The sequence below is a fragment of the Parasteatoda tepidariorum genome, chromosome 2, assembly GCF_043381705.1.
Source record: "Parasteatoda tepidariorum isolate YZ-2023 chromosome 2, CAS_Ptep_4.0, whole genome shotgun sequence".
Lineage (NCBI taxonomy): Eukaryota > Metazoa > Arthropoda > Arachnida > Araneae > Theridiidae > Parasteatoda > Parasteatoda tepidariorum.
The window spans coordinates 24,598,384-24,626,205 of NC_092205.1; the positions used below are offsets into that span (position 1 = coordinate 24,598,384).

Consider the following 27,822-nt stretch of genomic DNA (forward strand, 5'->3'; position numbering starts at 1 on the left):
GTATTCCTTTATAATGAATAATCTCTAGAAACTGAAACTGAAAAATTTTTAATGAAAGAGAGGTTAGATTTTAGAAAGAAAGATTTTAATTTAATAGATACTTAATTAAGTAAACACTATATTTTCGTCATAAATTATAAAGTTAAAGCATTCGAAGAAGATCGAAAGTCGCACTTCTTCCGAGTATCGTTCTTCATCTTTATTTTATTTATCATTCTTTTACTAGCAATTTGCATTTCTATTATCAAATCTGCTTTGTTTCCTTTATTCACGTCTGCTGAGTCTTGAGAATGAGTGTCTATTTTTGAGCCCTCGAAATATGTCTACTTCTCCACTTTTATGATGAAGTGTTACATGCGAATGAAGTGTTTACCTTATCGAGTATACATAAACATTGTAAAAAGGAAAATGACAAGTTTATGTATCTATTTATTGTTAACATATCACCGACTACATATTTCAAATGTGAATAATTTCTCCGGTTAAAATCATTTATTCATTTATCTTTAATATATTAATCATCGACTGAATACTTCCAAAGTAATTATTTTTTTTCGTTTAAAAATAAAGCATTTACGCCTCGTTTGCCATCTATTACACATAAATTTGAGCTTGAGACAGACTTAAATTGAAAAATAAAATCACTGTCAGGGCTCCCACTGTCTGGAAGATTTTTTAAAGTGGTAGCATTTATGAGATACAAAGGGGTGGACCAAATAACGAAGAGATTTCAATACTAATTCATTTCTTCATATTCCTCAAGAAATATTTAAGGAATCATGTTGTAACTTCCGAAGTGTTTACTTCATGCAATTTCTCATATTTATCAATGAAGTTCAAAGCTTTTAGGGGTTTGGGAGACTGACAATAAATTGAAAACGTAAAACAGTGTTTTTAAGCACCCAATGCTAAAAAATGTAGCAAAATATTTGTAACTTGTAGAATTTATTTTGGTTATTATATGCGCTAATTGCACGAAATTTCGTAAGGCTAGCTCAAATATTTATGGAAATATGGACATTTTTATAAGAAATTAAATTTTTTGTCTTACGTTAAATAAATTTAAACTTAAATTTTAAATTGTGCCAAAAGGAGATTGACAAAACTAATTTAGGAAAACTAGTCACTTTTTTCGTTTAAAGGTATGTATTATTGTTGTTGGCTTTTGATGAGTTACAACATTTCTCATTATATTTTTATTATTTATATCTTTTTACTATAACGTTTAATAATCTGCTCTAACTTTAGACGGCAGAGTTTGCCCGTGTCTATTAGGTTACTTAAAATTTCTTAAAAAATTCTATTAAAAAATTTTTTAAAAATTTTTGTAATTATCTCGCCTTACAGCGAAAGATATGGAACAAAGTGTCGTTGCATGTGAACTTATAAATCATATATGTGTAATGGTGTTGGAAATAAGTTTAAATAAATAAAAAAATAATACAATAAAACATAAGTATAGCTACCACTAGAATAAATTTTTACAAAAAGAGTAGAAAATAGATGCAACCCTGTATATAAAATAAATTGATATTTAGAATTTTTTTTTAAAGTAAATAAAATAATAAAGTAAATAATTAAATAAACTTAAAGTAAAATTCACTTCGATATTATCACTGATGACTAGACAAAGTACTAAATTTTATATGAAGCTCTGTCTGAAAATGAATATCTTTTACAGGAGGGATATGAAGAAACGACAAAGTCTTATTGACGTTAGGGATACTTTTAATTGTCGTAATAGATATCTAATAAACTAATATAAGATCCTTATATCTAAGTACTGTGGTAATAGGTTTCTTAGAGCGCTCCCTAGCAAATTAAGTGCTTAGAAAAAAATCCTTAAAAAAATTCGAGAGAGTTGTAAAAGCTATGCTTTTGATTTCCTTTTTAATTTACTTTTTTTTTTCCTTTTCCGGATACACTAAAATAAGGAACAAGTGTCGTGTTGTGACATCAAGCGTAACCTAAACTGATGAAAATAATGTTCTTGGCACATTTATTGATGTCAAACTTTCCCTTCTCGGGGCCTCTCGTATTTCGTTAACAAGTGAATCGAACAATAATGATTCCATTTTGAGAAAATCCGTTTTCCAACAAAATTCATTTCGAAAAAGAAAAATTCGAAATTCACTGTTGATCTAATTCCGGTCGTAGAAGAAATAAGCAGACGATTCGTTTTCGGGTATTGCCGAAGGGTGTGTATGTGATCGGAAGGAGGAAAGAAAAAAATATTTGAAGCAGTTGGTCAAGTTCGCCGTCGAAGGAAGAGGTTAGTGACATAGTTCTAGAATCATAATGAGGGCTGACGCGCTGCTTGGCCAAGATAACTGAGGAGGTGTCGACGATGTTAGAGAGAAATCAAATATTTGAATCATGACAAATGCAAATGGCGTTGATACTGCAATGGGATTCTGATAATGTTAGTCATTGATACTGATCATATCAATGACTATTCTGAATTTTAAAAGCTGTTGTATTGTTTTGTAAATACAGTTGGAACCATTTTTAAACAAATAACTGCCAACTTCGCCAAAAAATGTTTTTAACACTAGATCGCCTAAAGGAAGTCATTTTGAATGCTTTTTTATTTGCAAAAAATTTACAAGTAATAATGCATAAATTAATATTTTCTTTCCAAGTGAAATAGATTTTTTATTGTTAATATTTACTAATAACTTGTTATATAACTGTAAATAATGTAAAAAATATTAAAGATTAATTAAACAAATTTCTTTACATATTAGTTATTCTTTCACAATGCCGTTATTCTGACTGCTTTTGGGCAATATAGGTATAGACAAAGCTTCAGTCTTTCTAGTGTTAATTTACTAATTAATTATTCATTTATTATTAATTAGTTAATGTTTCCATTCAGTCGAATTATTTTTCTATAATATTTAAAAGGTTATTGAAAGAGCAATAAAGGGAATGGTATTGTTTTTGATTTAACTAGTACTTAGCACAAACGCATAACTATCTAGTGTTTATACAGTATTGTCACGGTCTTTAATAATTTTAAAAAGGGTTACAGCAAGATGAGCCTCGATCATTTAATACATCTATGNTTCGCCAAAAAATGTTTTTAACACTAGATCGCCTAAAGGAAGTCATTTTGAATGCTTTTTCATTTGCAAAAAATTTACAAGTAATAATGCATAAATTAATGTTTTCTTTCCAACTGAAATAAATTTTTTAATGTTAATATTTACTAATAATTTGTTATATAACTGTAAATAATGTAAAAAATATTAAAAATTAATTAAACAAATTTCTTTACATATTAGTTATTATTTCACAATGCAGTCATTTTGACTGCTTTTGGGCAATATAGGTATATACAAAGTTTCAATCTTTGATAATTAACTAATTTATTATTAATTAGTTAATGTTTCAATTAGGTCGGATTATTTTTCTGTAATATTTAAAGGGAAATTTCTATAATATTGAAAGAGCAATAAAAGTTAATGGTATTATTTTTAATTTAACTAGTACTTAGCACAAACGCATAACTATCTAGTGTTTATACAGTGTTGTCACAGTCTTTAATAATTTTAAAAAGGGTTACAGCAAGATGAGCCTCGATCATTTAATACATCTATGACTACTATGTGTTATTTTTCAAATGAAATATATATCAGTAAAAAAAAATTGTCCTTCCATACCTCTAAATGTTAAAGTGATATCGTTGAAGAAAAAAAATTCTTATTCAATTTAACATAAATTTACAACCATTGTTACATTCTTTAAAAACGTTTGTAAACGTATGATATATACATAATCTTACATAAATATGATCTTACATAAGTATATGTATATTTTATATAAGTATATTTTATATAAGTATATCTTATCTATGTATCTTAAAAGGCAAAATTATTTAATTCACATTTATTGATTGTTCTATATTTTTAATGTAATTCGCCTATCATATTTTATTTTATAACCGTCGTTGAACAGCAGACCCATTTTCATGGGTTTACGACTACTTACGTTCAACTCCGTAGCCTTGTAATTTTGAACCAATCCAGAAGACAAGGAAACTCCTGGATCAGTACCCCCAGAGGTATTGATTTGTTGTGGGAACATGGAGGACTTTGAGACTCGACAGATTTAACGTGCATCAGTCACCATTTACTACACGGGGAGTCTTCGGCCGGCGAGGATCGAACCCACGACCTCATGGATATGGGCCCAGCGCCCTACCGACCGAAAAAATCCCATCCATTACAATGAACTAATTCGAGCAGCAGTGGCTCAGGGGGGGGGATATTTCTGCATCGTGATCTGTCTAACCAACTACAATCGCCAAGGTGCCGATTAGATTTTAAACTTGCAAAAAAAAAATTTACAAAATATGTAGATGTTTGCCTGGGGGTGGCTACGAGTTATACCTTTCGAGTTAGTCCCTTTCTATGATGTTTTTTTTTTAGTTTCTCGCCGGTCACTGCTCAGAAGTATCCAAGACTTGGTGATTATTCTTCCACAGATACGGAAATATCCACGCTCAGGGTATCGAGCGTTCGCCTCTCTATGAGGTAACATTAGTTCGAATCCCAGCGGTGGCTGGTTGATACGAATTCCACTTCCGGCTAGCATTGACCACAATGGTGACGTAAAATATCTTGAGTGATAGACAAATCATCGATTAGAATCCCCTGGACTTCGAGAAAACCGAGAGAAACTTTCTTGGTTTTCTTCTCCATGCAACGCAAATGCTGGTTAGTTCCATTAAAAAGTCTACCACGAAGGCTAATTTGTCACAATGCTTGATCCATGAATTCTATTGTGTTCTGGTTAGGGTTGAGAATTGGGACGGCTATTCAACGCCAGTTATAAAATAAATCTAATGGTAACCATAATTAAGTATCAATGTTATCTAATTCATAAATAAACAGGCACAAAATTTCGTAGCTGCCAGTAATTGCGTTTTTTGGTAGGAAAACAAAAGTAAAAGTTGTTGAATGAATTGTTGAGCCTTAATCGGTTATACTGCGCCAAACATAAATAGTATCCCATAATCGGGGTAAACCGATCTGATGTAGCCACAAGAAGAAAAAGTAAAAAAACGCTGTAACTCATTATAAAAGAAAAAAACAGCTAACTTTTGCATCATAACAAGTTTGAATGTTTTTAAATTATTGACGTGATTAGTAAAGGCATAAATATAGAAAATTTAAAAACTTTTACATTTCTCTAAATGTATTAATGCCCTGTAAAATCTATCCTAATTCAAGGAAATTCCAAATGTCTGTACTCTAAAAGTTAAAACTTAAAAGAAAGGGATAAAACAAATGAAATGTAAAGGAAAACAAAAACAGGGATTAAATAGAGTCACTAAAAATATTCTTGATAAATTTATTAATTCGAACTAATTTATCTTTTTAAAAAAATGTTTCATGGTGAACATTTGAATAAATTGTTAATTTTATTTTGAAACGTATAAAACATGCTTCATGAAAATTATGTATGTTCGCAATATGTTTTAATTAGTTCAAAAAAGTAAACAAATAGAGATAAAATTAACAAGACACCATAATTTAACCTTTTATTTACCGAACTAATTTAATTCCGGGACTCAGTAGTGCATGATTAAGATAAAAATGGCAATTTATTCGCCTTTGTACTAATTAGTTATTCAATATTTTAGACAGGGATGCCACCACGCTCTTTGCAAAGTATTTTACAGAGTGGTAAGCAATTAAAAGCAAAGGTTTTCAGAATTCTTATTAACTTAGACAACATTTTAAAAGCCTCTACACAATAAAGCTTGTACAAAGGGGCATTTCATATTAGCTTTTGAATCACTCACAAGTAGTGGTGTGAAAAAGATCTTAAACCAAATTCAAAAAACGAAGAATAATACATTAAAAATTAGGAATAATACATTAAAACAAACCACTAACCGAAAATTTCGCAAAAAACTTAGAAAGTTGGTTGCCCTGATTTTAGAAAATATTAATTTTATATAAGTTCCATACGTCATTTTCAAATATAAATGTTTGAGTTGTTTTTATATAACTGTGAATGTCTCTGTTCTCTTAAATAAATGTTCATAAAGAAATAATTTTTGTTTCCCTTTTTTTTCTTTCTAAAACGTGAAAGTGAAACTTTGAAGTTGAAATAAAAAAGTTAGCTATGAATTTCGTTCAAAAAATTTAACAAATCCTTTTCTTTTTAATGAGTTGTTGTAATAGAAGCATCACGGCAGACAATAAGTGTATCGTGAAGGAAATTCTGTTGCGACTAAAAATAACTTTTTTCGAAACAAGTAAAAGTTAATAACTCTAAGTGGTGCAATAAGAACAATATTTCTCGACATTCAACATCGAAAAAACAATATTTCTTCGACATTCAACAACATCACAACAATCAGTTTTTTATACATATTTTTATTTCTACGTCGCGTTGCGTCAAAAGCATTTTAAATTAAATTTAATGTGATTTTCGAAATATTCATATCTGCCCAAATTATCCTGATCATGTAAACTTCAAAATTGATTCAAAATTGCAAACTTAATGAAATTTTCAATTGTCTTTAAACAAAAAGTTAGTCTTCAGTTTTTAATTTTTTAAAGATCGTGGATATCCTTTAATTGAAGGGGTGCTCAAATATGCTGATGAATTTTAATGTGTGTGCTGAATATTTCAATTGAATCATGTAAAATATCTTAGTTTTTACAGCAATTAAAAAACATCACTGCACAAAGCTTAGGGCTGTTTGCGCCCTGGAAAAGGGGAAAAGCTGGTAGTAAAACCACGTCATACCTTGCTTGTTTTCGGTAAAAAATAAAGAATTCTGACAAACAAGAAGTTGTCATGAATGTACCAGACTGTTTCCAAAGAGGAAAAAATAGCTGTTTATAAGTCATGGTAATCATGGATATTTATTCTTTGCGGAAACAAGCTAGAAATCAAATGCCAGTTTTTTTTTCCCAGGGTACAAACAGCTCTGATAAAAATAAGACCTTTTACTGTCGTATCAAGTTTATACATAGTTGTCATACTGTTCGGAATTAATTTTCGATGGATTAATATAATGTTCAGAATTATGAAGAATCTGAAGAAATCTAATTATGAGAAAATCTCTTCTATTACATTTAAACGCCAGAAATAAAATGTTATTTTGAAATTTATATGTTTGGCAAGTCTATAGACTTCAATAAACAGTATTGTTTACATCTATATGATAAATAGGGTTCTTTGTTGTGGTAATTGAGAGACTAACTTTCGACTGGAAGGGTAAAAAAGCTGTGGTGACAGAGAGAAGAGGCATAACCATATAGGCATATGGTCGTTTGTCATACCAAGCATATCCTTTAAAACCGTTTTGTCTATCTATATATTCTTGTAAAAGTCGATAAAATAATTTAGATATTTATTTTATTATATTTATTTGTGTGAATAAAGATTCAAACGTTAAAGTAAAATTAAAGCCAACATTTTGCTTTCATTTCAAATATTTGAAGAAAGAAACAAATGTTATGAAAGCAAAGTTAAGGCCTTAATTTTGCTTTCTACCATTTGTACCAATTAGCCAAATAGTAATATAGAATAATTTGCTTTCTACCATCACCATTTTGTAATAACGCAAGAACGTTAACTGAGCATTTTCTCTGTCAGCTTAACAATCAATTTCAAAATATGACCTTTGCATGATTTCATCAAAAAATATGTTTATATAATTTAGTGGTCACAAATGCTTTGCTTTCTTTAGACAAATTCTAACAACGAAATAACTTAAATGCCCAATATCTTTCTTTTTGCTAGATACACTTGTTCCAAACGAGAACAATTGGCGCTTAATAGATTGATGAAGAAATATAAATATCGTTATCGATATATCCTCAATATATATACATTGCATTATATTCAAAAACTAACCAATACCTGCCAAGACCAATCTAATTTTGATTTCTTTAACCTATATTAAATTTAGAACTCTTTAACAATAATCACCCCCATAAAACACTAACAGTTTATATAAACTGCACAACCTTCATCGGCATAACAAATTCATTTCATATAATGCATTTAACTTCCTTTTAAGGAACATGACTTTATCACATCTACTAAAACTCCTAATTAGCCAACAAAAATATGTTAAAAAGATCTGCTTATTCAAGCATGACAATTCACCCTTTCACCAATAATCGTCTGCTGACTGTCCTAAAGATCATCTTGGGCTCTTCAAAAGCATTTTTGCGATTGAACTTGGAACAGCAGCACTCTTTACGCACTTACTAAACCATTAGATGCTCGACCAAAAGGAGTTAGCAGTGTGGCACACGCAATGTTTGATAGGATCTTCCTTTGTTCAATTGTGTTGCGACTGAGCAAAGAGGGTCAGAAGGCAATCATTTGCAAATCCGCCTTGAAGAAGCGTGTGGTTGGCGTGTGCACCAAGCCTTTTTATTTTATTTTTTTCATGTAGATATAATGTAGCACTTAATAACCTAAGAATAAGGTTGAAAACTGCCGGCGTTTTAGTAAATTACGTGGTAATAATAAAAGTTCAAAGACGTGAACGCAAATGGAAATGCAATATAGCATAATATTTTTGCCTTATTTATGTGTTGATTTACGTTTGAAAAATAAATTTGGTAAAAAATGCTTGCTCATCGGGAAGTAATATTTTACAAATTTGATGCATAACTATTGTTACCACTGTTGGAAATAATACTGAATTTTAGTAGCAAAGCTTCCTCGTTCTCTGTTGGTCTCTTGAAAAAGTGATTTCGTTGCAACCACAATAAGGTTCTTATTACATGTGGATTTCAATAGTTTTTTTTCCAATGCCCATCGGAGAATGACTTTTCGTCATACAGTCATCTGAAGGGTAAATTTGCTGGCCACTCTTTCAGGGGCACCATGTTAGGTGGGGCAATGTTGCTCCCACAGTAAGGACAGATAGTACAGAGAATGAAAGAACATCCATGCCTTTGCATCCGGGATTCGAACCTAGAACCTTTCTGATGCAAGACCAGTTCCCCTACTCAGGCCGGTCGGCAGGTTTCAATAGTAAAATGTAATGTAATTCAATAGTAATGTAATTTTAAAAGTGATGTATGCGTTTTAGTAATATGATACTTAACAACATCTTTCTACGCTTAATATAGCAGGCCTAGAAAGTTTGGCCTTATCTTTCTAAGACTTATTACAGTAAACCAACAGCAGTCTCAACACTCTTTTGTCAGTAAAATTCCATGTTAAGGCTGTTTTTCAAAGTCTTTTTCATGACTCGAAATAAAATCTTTCAGCGATTAATATTCTAATTTTAAAACAGCTGGAATTCGTAACAGCTGTTCATAACTGTATTATTATATTTTATCAACCTCCGGTCAGCGCCCTTAATGCGAATAATGTAAGTGATGCAAAATTTCGGTGCAGCGAAACCCTCCCCCTTTTTTTTTAAATTAAAAGCGTTTGTGATTTGTTTACTTATTTATTTTAATATTTGTAAAGCTATTCCAGCGCTGCATTGTTCAGCTTCATAAAATATGTAAGAATCGGAGAATTATTCAATAATTTTAATATTTTTAATTTAGGTAGAAAAAAAATCTTGGCGATAATAGTAAAAATAATAGTTCATTTTTTTAATCCAATCAACTTTTTCCAACAAAATGTCATAACAGCATGAAAAAAAAAATTTTTTTTTACTTTGAAATATTTATTGAGAAATTTGCAAATTAATTTAAGCAAGTACAGAACAATATAATGATTATAGAAACATTTTCACATTGTTATAAGAGCATTTTTGCTGAAAACATTGTTTTGTTTAACTATTTTTGTTGTTTTTATGTATGAAATAAAATGTTGCAGTTATATTACGCAGTATAGGATGGAGAAGATTCAGAAATCATATCTAGAAATGATACTCAGGAACAATGGGACGGAAAACTGCCACCTTTGTAAAAAGTATTGCTCATCCTTTTTTAAATCACTCAAGTAAGCTTTAAAACAATTTCAAATGAAATTTCTATATTTCACTTTTAGAACTAAAACATATTAAGATGTGCACAGAATATTGAGTTTTAGACTGGAATCAACGAAATAATGAATCCAGTTTCAGTTTAGAAAACTTAATAAATATTTTTGAATAATACGATTCCTATGTCAGCATCGAGGAAATAATTTAACAGACGAACTTTTAACGAACAAATAAAAGTCACTTTCTCACAAATTTGTTTAATTACTAGCAATAAAATAATTTTAGATTTTTTCAGTTTAGCAAAAGTTTTTTACGAACAACTTTCAGATAGTTCCGATAAATTTTAAAACAATATAAAAAGGTCAAGCATATGAAAATATTTATTTTCAGTTGAAAGACATTAAACGGATGGAAGAATAATTCACTGTCCAAACGATATTTGAACTCATGTGAGAATGGAGCAGTTAAACGAAGTGAACTGAAGTCATTTTTCGGATCGTGAAAAAATTGCCTGCTCTAATGATGTGTGTATGGTGATGACTATTTCATCATTTGGAACTATCATCTGAAAATTGCATTCCACGGTTGAAAGATTCCTTTTCATGAAGAACCTCTTGTAGTGTAGTTTAGTATTCAAATTCCCATGCAATTTTATGGCGATTGATTGTTAGATTGCAATACGTCTTCTTCGAGATATTCTCGCTCTCATTTCAATAGGGTACGTAAAAACAAATATTTAGACTGTTTATTTCGGGATGAGCTATTTTTTAAGAGAAATTTGGAACGGCTCAAATGAGATAGCAATTTCAATCAATATTAAATAAATGATTTTATTTTACTTGATTCCTTCAAATTAGACTCACATTTAAATTTTTTTTTTATTTAAAAAAAAAATTTTTTTTTACTAAATGTTTTTTAAATGATTACCTTTAAAGTTTGAAATTTGATTCAAAGTTTTAAAAAAAATAGTTCAAAATAATTTAATAATTTAACTTTTTAATACAAGTAATAAAAAATTTATAATTGGCAAATCTGATAATATATTAATAAGATAGCAGAGTTCATGCGCACTTGGAAATAATTAAAAAGTAAAAAGTTGTAATGATATTAATATAATTTTTTTTCGTATTATGTATTATTATGTTTGTAGCTTCTAGAATATTTTACTCTCTCTCACTCCGTCTCTCTCTCTCTTTCTATAAATATATATATAATTACAGTAGAAATTAGAAAAAGGAAGGATGAAATTTTATTTTAATAGTGGAAGGTAATATTAGAAAATTTTCAACTGCTTTTTTTCTTTTCTTTTTCTCTTCTTTTTTTTAACAAAATTGATACCAGAACTCTTGATCGATACAGATGGGTGACAAAATAATACGAAAACTTCTATAATAACTCCATATCAACAATATTTCTTTCAGCAGAAAATGTCTTGCAAGATTATACACGTCAAAGCTTGTGACATAATTTAAAAGATCAGACTTAAAGCGTTTAGAAATGGTTTCCTCTTCACAAAATTTGCATCGACCAATATGAATGCAGGAAGTTTAAAAGCCTCTTTCCTTTTTTTTATTACTACTATAATTCTAAACGCATATATCACAATCCTTTAGAATGATTTCAAAATTCCTGGTACTAAAGCTCAAAAGAAATTAACTTCCGATGCTTAGTTTGCTGGTGTTAAAGGTAAAAAGAAATTAACTTGTAATGCTCATTTTGGTGGTATTAAAGCTAAAAAAAATTAACTTTCAAAGCTCATTTTGGTGAATTGGAATTTTGCATAGATAAAAAGGACACCATTTCTAAAAACTTCTTGATCTTCCAAATTATGCCAACTGTTTTGCCATGGAAAATCTTCTAAAATCTTTCCTGCTAGAAAGATTGTTGACATAATGTTAGTATTGAAGTGTTTGTATTATTTTGTCACCCATATGTGTCAACAGTTTAATCTGAAATTAAGCAACGTCAAAATTTCAAGCTGTAGTTTTTTTTAGGTTGTAGCAGATATGAGATTAATCTAAGAATAAATGCTCGACAACTTTTTTTACTAAAGGTACTTTTCACATATACAGTAAATTTTAAATTTTCGCAACTGTTGTCTTAAATGAGTTAAATTGAAGAATAAATTTTGTCATAATTCGTAATTGCATCAGAAGTTGCATTTCATAATTGCTGTCTTTTCAGTTACTGGTTAAGATTCTTTTTAAATGCAGGCCTGCTAACTACTACTCCTTTTGCAAAATATTTTATAGAAGAGTAGATATTTCAAAACCAAAGCTTTCAGAATTTTTGGTAATTTTGCCAACATATTAAAAACCTCATTATGAAAGAGCTGGCACAAAATGCGTTGCATATGAACTTTTAAATCATTTATGTGTAGTGCTGTTGAAATAAGTTTAAATGAATAAAAAATAATACATTGAAACCCAAACTTAGGAACCACTGGAATAAATTTTTACAAAGAGATTAGAAAACTGGCAGTCCTGTAAATGTAGACATATAAATAACAGATTTTACGGTTGAATGTATTTTTTAAAAGAATTCATAGGACTTTTATATATTTATTAAAAAAATTTTTAGGGGTAGTGATGGTCAAAATCACTATCAAACCAATTTGTTAACGATAGCAAATTGTACATTTTCTTTGCCATTTTTAAATATAAATAAAAGCAATTAGATTGGCAGCTATAAAATTCAGGGCTGCCAACTTTCTACAATTTTTGTAAAAATGTATTCTAGTGCAAAAAAGTTTATATTTTTGTGCATTAATTTTTATTAATTTAAACATATTTTCAGCACCAGTACCTATGAATGATAGAAAAATTCATTGACTTTCCAACAGCTCCTACGTGGTAATGCTCTTAAAATGTGTGCAAAATTACTAAAAATTCCGAAAGCTTTAATTTTTAAATGTCTACCATTCTGTAAAATAAAGAAGCGCAGTAGTTGGCAGGCCTGCGAATGTATGCGATTACGATGGAATAAAAATAATTAACATTCGATTATCAGTTCGAGAATTATTAACCGTTAAGGCTGTTAACCGTAAAAATACCATACAGCCGCTCTACAGGCCGCAGGAATATACCTACAGAGATAAAATTTAGCGTGCTGAATGGGTCATGCTTGTTTACGAACGCAGTTTTTTCTCCTCTAAGTTTCAATTTGTTCGAAAGTTGTTGCAATTTTAATATTTCTTTATGCGAATTTGTTCTCACTTGTTTTTTTACGTTCCTTTTTGCTTTGCTGCTTAAAATCTATAAGACTTAGAAACGTGAAATTGTTGAATTAATTTTAGAAATCAGTAAGATGAGCAAGGAGCTCGAAGGAATAAGAACAATTTGGATTTTATTAATTTGAAAATTATTAACTGTTAAACTTGTAATAAGAAAATTATGTCAGTCGTTCTACTGCCGATGAAATGCAGCTATACGGTTGAAATTCGGTGGAAAAACTATTTTAAAATTATAAGTTTAGCGAAAATTATTTTTCTTGGGGTGGGGATTCCCATTTGCTTGAAATGTATTACAATATTGCAACTTTAAATGTTTTTGCAATTCTTTTCCCTTAAAATAACAATTATTTATCCATTGTTGCAGGAAAATTTATCTCTCGAAATTTTCATAGTATAAGCTAGCGCTTTACTTGATGTCAAAAGCAACAAAAAAATGAATAAATAAAAATTAGAGATAGATTTGATGTTGCCATACATAAATTTTAACAAAACTAAAGAGAGATAATAACTGTTTCAAAAGCAAACTGTAATATGGCAGAAGGTCATTGTTATATTATTTTAACAAGTGAAATTATCTCTTATTTATTGCTTCTTATTAACTGTTAAGCCTGTACGTCGCACATTCTCAATTAATATTTTTAAATATTTTTTCCAATTCAGTTGATTATTTTTAAAATTCATTTTTCCTTTCACTTCGCTACGATGAACATGTTAATAAAATGTGCTTTCATAAAATTATAATAATTATATGTATTATAAAAAAAACGATCTTATTTACCGACTTATAGGAAGATCAAGGGGCAGATCAATTAACGTCCTTGGAAGTTTAATTTTAAAAAAAAAGAAAATGTTTTTTCACAGCACGTTCTATCTTCACTGTGTAATAACTCTCGAAGGAAACCGATTTCCCAAGTTATCTCTCTTCGAGAACTTAGTAAATGGTAATCTTCAAAACATAAAAAAATGGACATAAACTGTTCTTCTCTCTCGATGTTCAATGATAATTGAGAAACAACTACTGGGGGTGGTGAACGAAGGGAACAGGGGACGGAGACTCTTAGTTGCGATAAAAAGTTGATAACAAAGGCAGAAAGTAAGACGGAAAAGAAGAAAAACTCTTAGCAAAACCATTTCATTTATAGTTGCAGGTTTGTCACGGGAAATTAAAATGCAAAAAGTGATGACTAATAAAATTTCTTTAAAAAAGATTAAAATTTGCCATTTTTATAGCATATTTTTTTCAGTTCACTAATGAAAGTGAATGCACAAAAAAATTTTTTCTAAATATGAATAATTTAAAATGCAAGTTAAATGTTACCACAGGTAACTAAAAATGCAAAAAGTGGTGATTAATATTTTTTTAAAGATATTAAATTAGCAACATTTTCTAACTTATATTTCAGTTTATGAATGAAAGTGGCTTGAAAATTTTTGTTAACATGAATAAATTGAAATGTAAATCATAACGGTAATTACGATGGAATAATTAAAGATCTTGGAAAAGCATATCACATCTTCATTTGCTTATTCGTAAAAATGAAAATAGTATTCTTCAGAAACATCTGTGTTACAATAAATCATCTGAAATTTCATACTTTTCACATAAAAGCTATTAATAGCTAATAAAAGAAGTAAAATAACCGAAGAAAAATTGTAAACTAAGTAAAATATAACAAAAATAATTTAATTATTCCTAACAATTATAATACAATAAAATTTATTTTACGCAAAATTGAATTTAAAATGCAAATTACATTTTTGCTTTCAATATAAGAATTTTGAAAGAAAACTTTAACCAGTTAACACTTGAATGCAATGAGAAGAATCATTCCATTCGACCTACATTTTATATCTATTTCAATGATGCTAAAAATGTCGTCGTGAAAAAAAGTATTAGTAAATTAATGTTTAAATTCAAAAGAAAGTTATTTTCTTTTACCAAGTAAGTTTTAAAAACAAATACAGTATAAAGCTTACAAATCTAAATTAGACGCTTCATATTACTAACATATCTCAGAGAGTATATAACAGACATAGTTGTTTTTCCTAAATTAAAAACTATCAATGATCTAATTATGAGTTCTATTAGTTTTCATTTTCGTTAAAAAATGACCACCGAACACAAACGAGTTAATTACATTGTTTGTATATTGTAAGCGACTATTATCTTTTGTTAGCTAATACTTTATATTTTGAAAAGAGCAATTTATAAGTATTATACTAAATGTTTTCTGTTTAGAAATACAAATGTAAATAATTAATACGAATAATGAAATCATATTACTGCCATTTATTACCTTTACGAAAAACACAATTTTTTCTTAAATAATGGCACTAATGTGTCAAGCTGAGTGTCCAGGAATCATAATAAATTTTTAAAAATTGTGACAAAAATTTAGCAATCTTTGACTTTTGCGATCACCGTTATTTTTTAAGATGTTTTATGACAATTCTAAACAGTCAGTTAAGTGAAAAAGTGATTAAGGCGGTAATGTTAATGTAGTAATGTTAAAATGAATTCTTAACCACTAATATGAATTTTTATGACCCGTGGGAATAAAAATCAATCAATAATCACTCAAAATCTAAAAATATTATATTATTATTATGCTCATTGCAGCAGTTTTAGAATTTTTCAGAATGATCAAAATCAAAATAATTTCGTTTGTGACTGATAATAGTTAATTTTTTGGAGTAAAAAAAATAACCAATAATGAAATTCTGTATCGAAATATCTGAATTAGTATTGAAGTTGATAATTTGTTGCCTAAATTTAAAAAGAAATTATAAATAAAAAATGGCTGTAAATTATTAAAAAAAAAATGTAGCAAAGATATGTAAATTATCATACTGAAAAATTTTGTCGCTAGTTTTAATCTAAACAAAAAGAAGAAGAAAAAAGAAAAAAAACATCACTTACCATAGTCTTCTCTCCTCATCGGCTTGCCGATAATTAACCAAAAATTTTATCTATTTCCTACAATCATCCTCTTCTAAAAATAAACAAGAATCCAAAAATTCGGGGTGTCACATCTTCATACACTCACAAATCACATAACGTTCCAAAATTTAAGCTTACTTCCGAAAAATCAACACAGTTTTTAATTCCTAACTAAATATTTTTGAAAACCGGCTTCAACACATGAGTGCGGAAGGAAACTCGCGCGATCCTACTTTTTTCAACCGTCCGTCTTTCTCAACAGGTTGGATTGCAAATGATGTTGAAGAGTCAGGAGTTGAGTTGGAATAGCCATTGGCGAATAGTTTGCTTCTCTTGATATTTCGAGGTCGAGGTCGCCTGTTTTTTTAAAATGTGTGTTATTCCTATCTGAAAAGTAGTTTAAGAATCGTCTGCGGGAGAAGGCAATGGGGAAAAAAATCTTTGAAAATGTTTGAAATGTGTAACAGTTTTCTTTTGAAGTTTCTCACCCGCGGGGTTATCTAGTAGACACATGTGTGATGTTCTAAACACGGGGTAAATAACTTTAAACAAAGAATGAATGACGGGGATAACTTTTATGTGTCATGACTTTATTCAAACGTTATCCTTGCGTCAATGTTTTTAATAGAATAAAATCATATTTGAAGTGTGTTATCGTGTTAAAAATTTGATGTTAATATTTATTTGGCTAGTTGAAGCTTTAATAATGTTTACTGAATGACAAAATGAAATCGTGTCACATGTGTTGTGGCAAAAAAAGAAAAATAAATAAATTATTTCAACGATAATGCCTGCGTGTTCATAATTATGATTTAACTTTATTTTCATTTGTACTTTATTTTTTAATAAATTCGCTCGATACTCACACAGCACAGAAATTTTTTGGCCACTTATAACATTGTATACTGTTTAAAATCGAACTAAAGAAACTTCACATGCATAAAATAAAGCATTTTTAACACATGCAATAATTTAAACAAATTTAAATACATTTTGATTTCCCCAAAAGATTGAATCCACACAAAAACTTCATTGGAAAACGTAGAAAAATAGATTTCGGTTGACTTTTTAAGTTTTCCCGGTGATAAGCTATTCAAATTATTGTTGTTTGCATGATAACCGATCACTATGTGTTGAAAGAATAACAAAATGCACACTTTATACAATGGAATATATTTATTTTTAAAAAAATATAAGACAATTTGTTTATTTTTAGTTTTTCTAAATATAATTTATCAAAAGGAACCCCGGGGTGGGCTCCTTGAGTGCCTGGGCCCTCGGGCACTGCCCGGGTATGCCCATGCGTAAAGCCGGTACTGCTCCGTACTTCGTTGCAGTGCCCATGAGTTGGAAGCGCTGCATTTGAAGGTAAAAAGGAATATTACTAACGATAATAATGAAAATTTTTAAAATAAGCACTGATAACTTAATTATTTCCATTTTAAAATTTATCTACGAAAAACAAGACGTATAATTCATTTACAAGATTATTTTTTATTATAATCTAATTATATAATAAAAAAAATTAAGATGCCGCAATACTTATCCAAATTTAGAAAATATAAAATTAGTAAATATCATGTCTAACCACTTTTTCAGAAAGATATTTTTTACATCAATACAGAATATAGCCTTTTTACCACAGTACTTTGGTGTAGGTTAGCGATTGGTAAGCCTTTTAGGGCAAAATTAGGAAATTTTGGGTGGCCAGTAGTAGCATTTTTTAAAGGTGTCAACGTTTTCCGAAATTGAAAATTCTAAATTAATTTTAAAAAACATATTGATATTTTAAATATTTATCATTTCTTTGTAAGCATATCTTTTTATAAGGTAAACGATTCAATATTCACTTTTAAAGTGAAGGTAAATTTTTCTGATCTCTCAAAGCAGATTTATGTAAAATTGAAGTATTATACGTATGAAACGTTTTCAACTAATAAAACTCGGGATTTTCGCTTTTAAATCAATAATAAAACATTAAATTAATCTTTATTAATAAACCTAAAATTAATCAGATCAAATTAAATTTCTTATTTAAAATAAATCTAAAATGATTTTAATCACAATGGTCAAATTTTATTAATTTTGTTAATTTTAATTACAATTAGCAATATTTTTTTTAAGTAAAATGAAATTAAGTTTAATTTGAATAAAAACTGGGAGCAACAAACTCACTACTACACTAAAGGGTTTCATTTTAAATTAAAGGTAAATTTTCTTACCTCACAAAATAGGTTTATGTAAAATTGAAGTATTATATAAAACTCTTTCAACTGATAAAACTAAAATTTTAATTTTTTAAATCAATAATAAAGCATTAAATTTATCTTTATTAACAAATATAAAATGTATCAGATTTATCAGATCAGATCAAATTTATTATTTAAAATAAATCTAAAATGATTTTAATCATTATGTGGGAACTTCTTAATTCAGTGACTTTTAAATTCTGTTACTAANAAATTCGGATCATTGTTAATTTGAATAAAAACAGTGAGCAACAAACTCACTACTACACTAAAGGGTTTCATTTTAAGTTAAAGCTAAATTTTTCTTATCTCACAAAATAGGTTTATGTAAAATTGAAGTATTATATAAAACTCGTTCAACTGATAAAACTAAAATTTTAATTTTTTAAATCAATAATAAAGAATTAAATTTATCTTTATTAACAAATATAAAAAGTATCAGATTTATCAGATCAGATCAAATTTATTATTTAAAATAAATCTAAAATGATTTTAATCATAATGTGGGAACTTTTTAATTCAGTGACTTTTAAATTCTGTTACTAAATACTATCCCAGCGATGGCTGGTCGATACGAATTCCGCACCCGGCTCGCACTGACCCCAGTGCTTAAGTAAACCACCCTCACTGCTAGACGGATCATAAGTTAGAGTCCTCTTGCCACCAGGCTAACCATGAGAGGCTTTCGTGGTTTTCCTCTCCAAGTAACGCAAATGCTGTTTTATTCCATCAAAAAGTTCTCTGCGAAAGCAAATTACTCTCACTACTTAATCCAGGATTCCCCTTGTCTTCTGTATTGGGTTCAAAATTACAAGGCTACGGCATCTAACATTGGTAGCTATAAGCTAAAAAATGTGGTTCGTTAAATGGCAAGGAAGTAAAAAAAAGTATAAGTACAGACAGAGTTTTCCGATACAAATTATTTTTATTAAATTTTATATCAAAATAATTGTTGATTTTGTTATCACAAAATAATACAGCTCATATAATCAGCAAAAAATGTTTCGTGAAAAAGTGTTTTCAAAATTATTTAGCCAGGTAGAAAGCGTTTTGTAGAAGTCTTATAATAACTATGATAAAATTGTTCGCTTATCTCTGCAATGCGTTTATAAGTAATCTAAAAATATTTTTGTCATTTAGATTTATAGTTTCAGAGTAGTTGTTGAAAAGAATTAAATAATGTAAACATCTTAGAATCGGCAAGGAATGCATTTTTTATATTTTGAAAACAAAAATATGCAATACGAAACATTACTCTCAATTTTTTAGCACTTTAGGCAAATAAATATTAGATTTTACTTAAAACAATTCATTTTAAATGGGCGTTTCTTTCAATTTTTCTTGCACTGAAGCAAAACGTAATGAAATTAAATCAGGAAAATATGAGAGATTTGTCCCGTTTGATTACGAAACTGTTTTTCTAATATTTTTTTTTATATATACTAATGATCAAAGTTCACATTTTTTTATAGTTTATAATTAATGTTTTACAAATCGTAAAAATTTATGAAACACTATATAATTTGCTACTGTTCACATAATTGCCGACTATCAGCATAATTTTAATTTTTCAGCAAAATGTCTTGATTTAGCATAAAAATTAGTCTCAATGCTACTTTTTGTTCTCATGCAATTCACCTTTTTCATTTCTAAGAATCCTTTTAGCAACTTATCCTTTACTATCCTAGGTTACTTAGTTATCTTACTGTGGTATTTCAAAAATTGTAATTAAAACATGAAAGCCAATAAAAAGTGTGCTTTTTTTTCCAAATTAAGTTCTTTTCTGTTTTAGTTGTTTTCGAGGTCATCCGCAACCTCGCCGCATAATTTTTTAATATTTCCGAATCCTCGTTGCCTAAATTTTATAATATTTCCGCATAATTTATAGCTTCATACTCATGTGGGTTTTCTTCCGTTCACATAATTATTTTTTACTTTAAGTATAAACTACTTAAGTATGAGTAAAGAGGTTTGACTCAGTTTGTATATACTCTTATATAGGGTAGTTCATACTCAAAGTAAAAAATAATTATGTGAACGGAAGAAAAACCTCATGAGTATGAAGCTATAAATTATGCGGAAATATAATAAAATTTAGGCAACGAGGATTCGGAAATGTTTTAAAATCATGCCGTTAGGTTATGGATTGTTTCTTGGTCTTTTTAATATTTTTAAAGATTTCGTTCTCTTTTTTTAATGATCTGCTTCTTCTCCATTTCCTCTTTGATGCGAGTATCGGTCAAAATCCTTTATTCGATACGATAACAGTTTTTTAAATGTTTATCTCTTTTGAATAGATTTTTACTTTTTACATTTTTACGCTTTATCCTAACTGTTATGGTATACTACTTTAATATTACGAAAACATGACTACCAGCTAGTACGATTTTTGTTGAGATTTTTCAATGCCATAGATAAAAAAGCAGAGTAAAAGTATTAAACATAGATAAAAATACATATTAAAGATATATATATAAGCATTTTTTTTAATTTTGACAGGCTTTTACATATATAAGGCATAATTTTCAGGGTTCTTATAGACATTTTTTGAATTCTTTACGCAGTGGTGATAAAAATTCTTTTAAATCAGATTTCTCAAACTCAGAGAAGCCAAGTTGCTCCGAAGAGCGTATAAATATTATCTACTGGTAGCGTTTTAATGTATGATTTTCAGTTCAATAATTACCATTTATATGCATATTACTCACTTCTACTTCTAAATAATTCAAAGGCTTATGTGTAATGCTGCTTTGTTACAAAATTGTCGTGTTGAGCCTTTTAAAATTTGGCAAATGTAACCGAATTCCGCACATTTTAGTTTATAGTTATCTGTCATTTTTTAAAATAGTCTTAGAATACGGAGCAGTTGGCCTTTTCTGGTAACCTAGCTGCCAATTCTTCCAAACCATTTTATTTTAACGTATTTGTTAAACCTTTGCTTTTCAATTTAATTCTTCTATTTATTAGTTTTAATAAGAATGAAATTAACTGCCACTGCAAAGCATTTATATAAATGACCGATTATCATACCTTGGCGTCAGTAAACTCTGGCAAAATATAAAAAGCAAGTTTGTCTACAATTGATTTTTCATTTTACTATCGGTTCTGAAAGTATATTTTTTTAAGAGTAATATATTAAAGCATAAAATTGGCTTTCTCCAAACAATATCAGACGCGAAAATCTTAAAAGTTGGCGAATATTATAAAAAGCTATACGTTAGATTTGGCAATTGCGACACTTAAAAAAATTGGACTACTGTTGGAATTGTTATCGTTGAAAGTAGAATACTAAATAAAATACATAATTTATCCTAATAAAATCAGTTAGTATGAAATTATTTCATGTAGATTATTTTTTAATACAAATTAGTGATTAACCTCAATTTTATCGAATTATTTCCTTGATGGGGTTTCCGTTGCCAATTACAATCCAAAAAGTGACAAATATGTGGAATAAAGGAAAACATTTCATGATAAGGAAAAGTAAATTGCTCCAAGAAGGCTTCCAGCTAAACTCAACAGAACGGAACAATTTAAATTGTATGATGTACAAAGGGTTGAAGATTTAATTTAATTGTGACAAGCGAAAGCGGAAGACTAGTTGACATCTTTTGTCAAACGATTCGAAACTAGATGACAGGTAGTCACGAATATTCATTTGTATTGATTGTATCAAAATAATAATAATGTTGGCATTCAAATTTTAAAATCTAATGTAACAAGTCATTATATCCAGCCGTTAGAACTTGGCGATGTATCAAACTGTGGGGAAGTATGGATATTTTTCTATATAACTACATTTTACAATGAATCGTGAGGAATGAAGAGCACCGGCTGAAAAAGTGTGGGGAAAAAAAGTTCAGAAAAAGCACCGGCCAAAAAAGTATGGGGGGAAAAGTTAAAAAAAAAAGCACCGGCCAAAAAAGTATGAGGACAAAAGTTCAAAAAAAGCACCGGCCAAAAAAGTAAGGAGAAGAAAGTTTAAAAAAAGCACCGGACAAAAAAATCCGGAGGGAAAAGCTCCTCATTAACTATAATTTGAATTTAATACCAATTTAAATTCGGATCATTGAACACGATTTCATTGTAATTAGATACATATTTAAATGATTTGATATTTTTATAAATTAAATACATATATTATGCTTTGATATTTTTAAAAAAATATTTAAGATTCCAAGTTGAATTTGAAGTTGACTGTAAGGAACTTTTTAATGCTTTATACATTTGTCGTTGTAAAGGAAATTATATTTTTAAGCAAATCGTTAAAATTATTTAACTTTCAAAGAGTTAATCTTTTGATAAGTTGAAAAATTTTAACAAAAATGATAAAGCCTTTCAAATATATACAATATGCTAAATCAAGTTTATTTTTAGGTAAATTTTGGAATTGGCCTGCGAGTGTAATCATAATTAACTCTTATGTAGTCATAATTTTTTTTTAAATATCTAATTTAATTCAAATAAATGTTTAGTAGCATAAAATTTTTACTGAATGACCTCAATTGGAACGGATGTGAAATTCGATAATCACTAACGAAGTACTTTTTTTCCCTTCTACCTTTTAGAAAATATTCCATAGATATGTCATTAATATTGTTAAATATAAAGTTAAAGTCACTAACTTAACCGCTTTGGACTCTTAATTGTCTCCTATGTAACAAACGAAATTTTCACATGGTTCTCATGTTTCAATCAGCATTATAAAAACACAAAGGGATATTATTTCTTTGTTTATAATTTATTTATATTTCATTTGTTTTACATTATCATATAATGATTTATTGATTGCTATAAAAAATATTAGTAATTCTCTTTTGAAGACACTAAAGTCAAAAATTAATTGACCGAAAAAACTTTTTAGATCATTTTTTATGAGTTTATTAAGATTTTTATTGTCATGATTTGAAAGAATACACTATTTGTATCAATAACTAGAATATTTAATTGCCTTAAGCCACTAAGAAGCTTTTAATGCATCTCACCTAATGACCTATGTTCGACTTACTTTAAATCACCACCAATATTTAGTAATATTCTATTTCGGAATATTCTAATTTTTCTTTAAAAATTTTATTTCAGACTCAACAAATAAGTTAAAAAATTTCTAGCAGAAACTTCGATTCATTGTATATTAGCATTTTTTTTTATTTTTAACGATATTTAATTTTTGACTGCCAACGCATCTGGGGACACTGAATTCGCATTTCGTACTTGAACTTGGTAATTAAATTTAGTTCAGTGTTCAATTTTAAATTTCGTATTTGAACTTGGCGAAGTCCAAGACAGAGGCTGAACTAGATCAGTATTCCACTATCATTCAATCAATTTCCGTTTGTACTATTCCAATTGCACGACTCGTATAATTATCCCAATAGAAACGTATTACTATTGATTGCATCTCTAACTGACGGAAATGACGTCATCTTAGACATCTCTATTTTGTCGTTTAAAATTACATATTTTAAAATTGTGCGAAAATTTGTATAACTTCAATTTAACAAAAAATAATAAATGCTTTTTACAAATTCATATTTTACAAGGAATTGTCTTTGGATAAGCGACTTTTATAATTACGAGAAAATAATTTTTTGTAATTCGTATGAAAACTTCCCAAAATATAGTGCAAAATACGTAAAAGGTAAAATTTACATTAAAGAACAAGAAACATAATACAAAACTTCGATCGCTCATCTGACCATCTACATTGACCGTATTTTCTAAATAGAGACTAATCCCTCTCATATTTTGATGGTCCGAATTCATCGAAAAAAAAAGTATATTTTTTTCGGAGAGAGTACATTTTTGTGTCTAATTTCATTACTTAAAATATCATCTGCACCATTGAATATATTAGGTGAAAAACTTAAACGATTAAGACAGAGAACTGATATGTGAAAATTATTTACTTGAAAAAATGCGTAATTAAATGTGAAAAAACAAAACAAAAAAACAGCACAATAATAGTACATTTTTGGCCAAAATTTCATGACCGCAAATAAATTAGAATCGGAACATCAAATTAGGTTATGAAAAATATCCAGTTTAGAGGTTTGGTTACAATGAAAACAATTGGAACCAACCATTATAATTATTCATTTAAACAAATTTTTATTGTGACAAAACTGCATAATTTCAGATGATAATTCAGTGTTAACTAGCATTTTTTAAAAGACATTTCAGCAACAGAAACGTTAGGTTGTTGTGACAATGGCTTAGTAGTAGTTAAATCTTATTTTGAGAAGTTTAAATAAGGTTCGAAGGAGATTTTTTTTCTTTCAAGATTTCTATATTAGAACTTATTAACGGGTAGGGCGCTCTTTAGAAGTGCATTGTGGTATAGCAACGCAAAGCGCACTAATAACAGATTGAAATAAATAAATATTTGACTTGTAATAAATGAAAATTAAGTAAATGTTAAATAAATTTTCAGTAATTACTAGAAACGATGCAATTTTTTAGTTTTAGATTGTATTCTACTCAGTCAGTGATCAGTGACTTACGCGGTATAAACGGAAATATCAGTGTCAGTCACTGTCGTGTCACTTACCGTTTCAATATTGATATTTTAACTGACTGGAATAATTTCAACTAAATTTGGGGGATGTAACAAAATAGCATTCTAAAAAAGTATTTTAATTTTCTCAAGCAAGTTATTAAGAATGCCTTAAAAATTTTGAACATTACTGTAAAAAATATTTAGTTTATAATTTATTTAAATTTAAATTGTGTTTTTTTTTTAAACGGAAACAGAAAATGAATAAATACCGTAGTTTACAAAATCAATAAAAGTACTATCTCAATAATATCAAGATGATAGGGAATATTAGGTAATACAGCAGCTCTTTTAAAAGTTTTAATTGCATTTTCTTTTTTTTTTGTCGTCGTATGTTTATTTGTTTTATGACACTTTATTTTAATTTGAAAAAAGTAGGAGTTCATAAGTAAGAGATTGTTTCATTACATTAACTACAACAAGATCGAAGCATTTGTTAAAACATCCGAAACAGTTTATTTATACCTCACGCAGTGATTTGTAATGAAAATGAGATTCTTTATACAAATGTTAATTTTTCCTCATCATAATTTCCGTCTGACCTAACACCCACAAAGTCAACGAAGAATGTCCTTTTTATCCTGATGATGACTACTCGGACATGCCAATGTTGGCGGTAACGGGAAAAAAAGTTTCTCATGACAAAAGTAATTTTTTCATTACACACTTTTATTTATTTAATTTTTTTTATAAAGATCCGGCAGCATTGAGGTTCCACGACGGGAGGGAAAAGTAGTAGAAATTTCTCGAGGTGAAACCGTGTTTCTCTAAAATTTAGGTTAGTAATGCTTCCAGGTGGCGAGCTCTGACGTTCAAGTTCAAGGCTGTTCATCGCCAACTTCGGCACAAAACGTGATGGCGATTATCACGTATTGTCTTCAGAGAGCGTTCGCCTTCTTTTATGGAAGTGAATTATCTTGTTAAGTTGATCATACGGACGCAAGTTGTTTGTGATTCAGAACAAATGGGGCGTTTTTTGTTTGATGAAATGGAGATCATGACTATTTATGAAGTTAATTTACGTTCTTTTCTTTTCTAAAATTAACTTTTCAAACTTAATAATGAATGTATCAATGCTGTGAGAAGAAATGATAATATGTTCTATCCTTGAATAACTTTATAGTTGTGAAGATAGAATGAGATAGCGATTGATCTCTTCGGAAGTGTGAAGTACAAATACATTAGAGAGATTTTGCAAATTTNTGCAGTGTTGTCAAATTAGGGGTTTCCCCCCAAAATTTAGGGGGATGTTTTATCTTCAGTGAGTATTTTAGGGGAATTTGTTTTAGGGGTTTGTTTTAGGGTTATTTGGGAATTTTACTAGTTTCAATTTGGTTACATTCTAATATCAAATTTTATAACTGAATGTGTGAGATGGTAATATGAAAATCAATGTTAAACCAAAACAAAAAGATTAAGATTTAATTTTAGAACTAAACCCCTTTGTTGAATGTAGTAGGTAATTATTTAGCTCGATCAACCTGTACGTTTGGAGAATTTGAATTCAAATTATTTAATTTTTAATGTTCATGGTTTGAGAATAATGCCAAAGGATAAAGAAAAAAATAAGCATGTACAAAAGTACAAGAAAGATTGGGAACACGAAAATCAGTTTTAAGGTTTAAGGGTAAAGGATTTTGAACATACTTCTTCAATGTTAAAAATGTTTAACAGCGAAAACATATACAAATCAGAAAGAATTGACGAAAATATGCTGGATATTTTATCAAAAATTTAAGCATAATGTGAGAATTAAAATATTAAAAAGACTACATCGTTGATAATAAAATATTGGTCAAAAAGTATTGAAAAAAATATCTTAAATATTTTAGTAGAAATTAAAGATTATGTAACGATTGAAATGTAAAAAATATTAATTTGTTGATGTTAAAGTATTAAAAAGTATTAAAGCAACGTTTTCTATACATTATTTAACTTGTGTACTATTTTTTAATACTTATACATTAAGTTAAAAATTTTGGGTTTTTTTTTTTTTTTAATTTTTAGGGGATTTTGCAACGCCATCTGGGGGAAACGGTTATTAGCACCTGGCAACACTGCTTACGTAAGAGAAAACAAGAGATTTTGCAAAAATCCGTAAGTTAAAAACGTTAATGGAATATCATTTTAACTTTGACTACAAAATCAAAACAAACATCTACAATGGACGTAGACTATCTCTTTAAAGCTGTAACATACGATTCAAGATGCTTTGCTCTACGTAAAACTGCGGTTAATATTTTTGAACTTCATTATAATTTATACTTCTAAAATAGTGAAAATATAGCTAGTTTCTTATGGAACTAGTGCCAACCATAACAACCATAATGTTAAACAAAAACCAATAAAATTACGTATTTATTGAATGGAGCAATTGTTGCAAGATCACACGATTCATTTCTAAATTTCATCAATGCATTCCTTAAAATTCGCGTTGCATGTCCTAGTTTTTAGTTCGAAGGCAGGCTTAAACAGAAAGCAACATTTTATAGCTACACTGCTGGACAATTGCTAAGGACGGATCACAAATTGCAATGTAGCATAACATTAAGCGAGACATGAGGCCTAGTAGGATAAAATATAGTTGCCACGCTGTTCAAATATTAGAAAAAGAATATGCATTGTTCTGGAAAGAACTAAAGCTATGAATCATCTGGGAAAAAAATGTTCATTTGATGTTGCGTACGGAAAAATGGAACAATACATCTAAATATCAGCAGGCAACTTGAAGAAAGGTGTCAGTACGGGATATGTCCACCGTGGAGTGTGATGCAGCATTCTACACGTCGTATCATACTTTGCACAACATTATCCAGCAGCTGTTGAGGCACTTTATCCCATTCCTCTGTCAGTGCACGGATGAGGGTGTTCTTGTTTGTCGGAGGATAGTTTCGACCAGCAAGTTGCCTCCCC

At 28.9% G+C, this 27,822-nt stretch overlaps 1 protein-coding gene across 1 annotated transcript in view; it reads right to left on the reverse strand.

The window, feature by feature from the left end:
- LOC107442511 (probable serine/threonine-protein kinase nek3) overlaps positions 1–16,376 on the reverse strand; it is a 39,636-nt gene extending 23,260 nt beyond the window's left edge. Inside the window, exon 1 of the mRNA XM_016056097.4 lies at positions 16,084–16,376. Coding sequence (XP_015911583.1) covers positions 16,084–16,102 — 19 coding nt within the window. The 5' untranslated portion in view covers positions 16,103–16,376. The remainder of the gene's footprint in view (positions 1–16,083) is intronic.
- Positions 16,377–27,822: the final 11,446 nt, after the last annotated feature.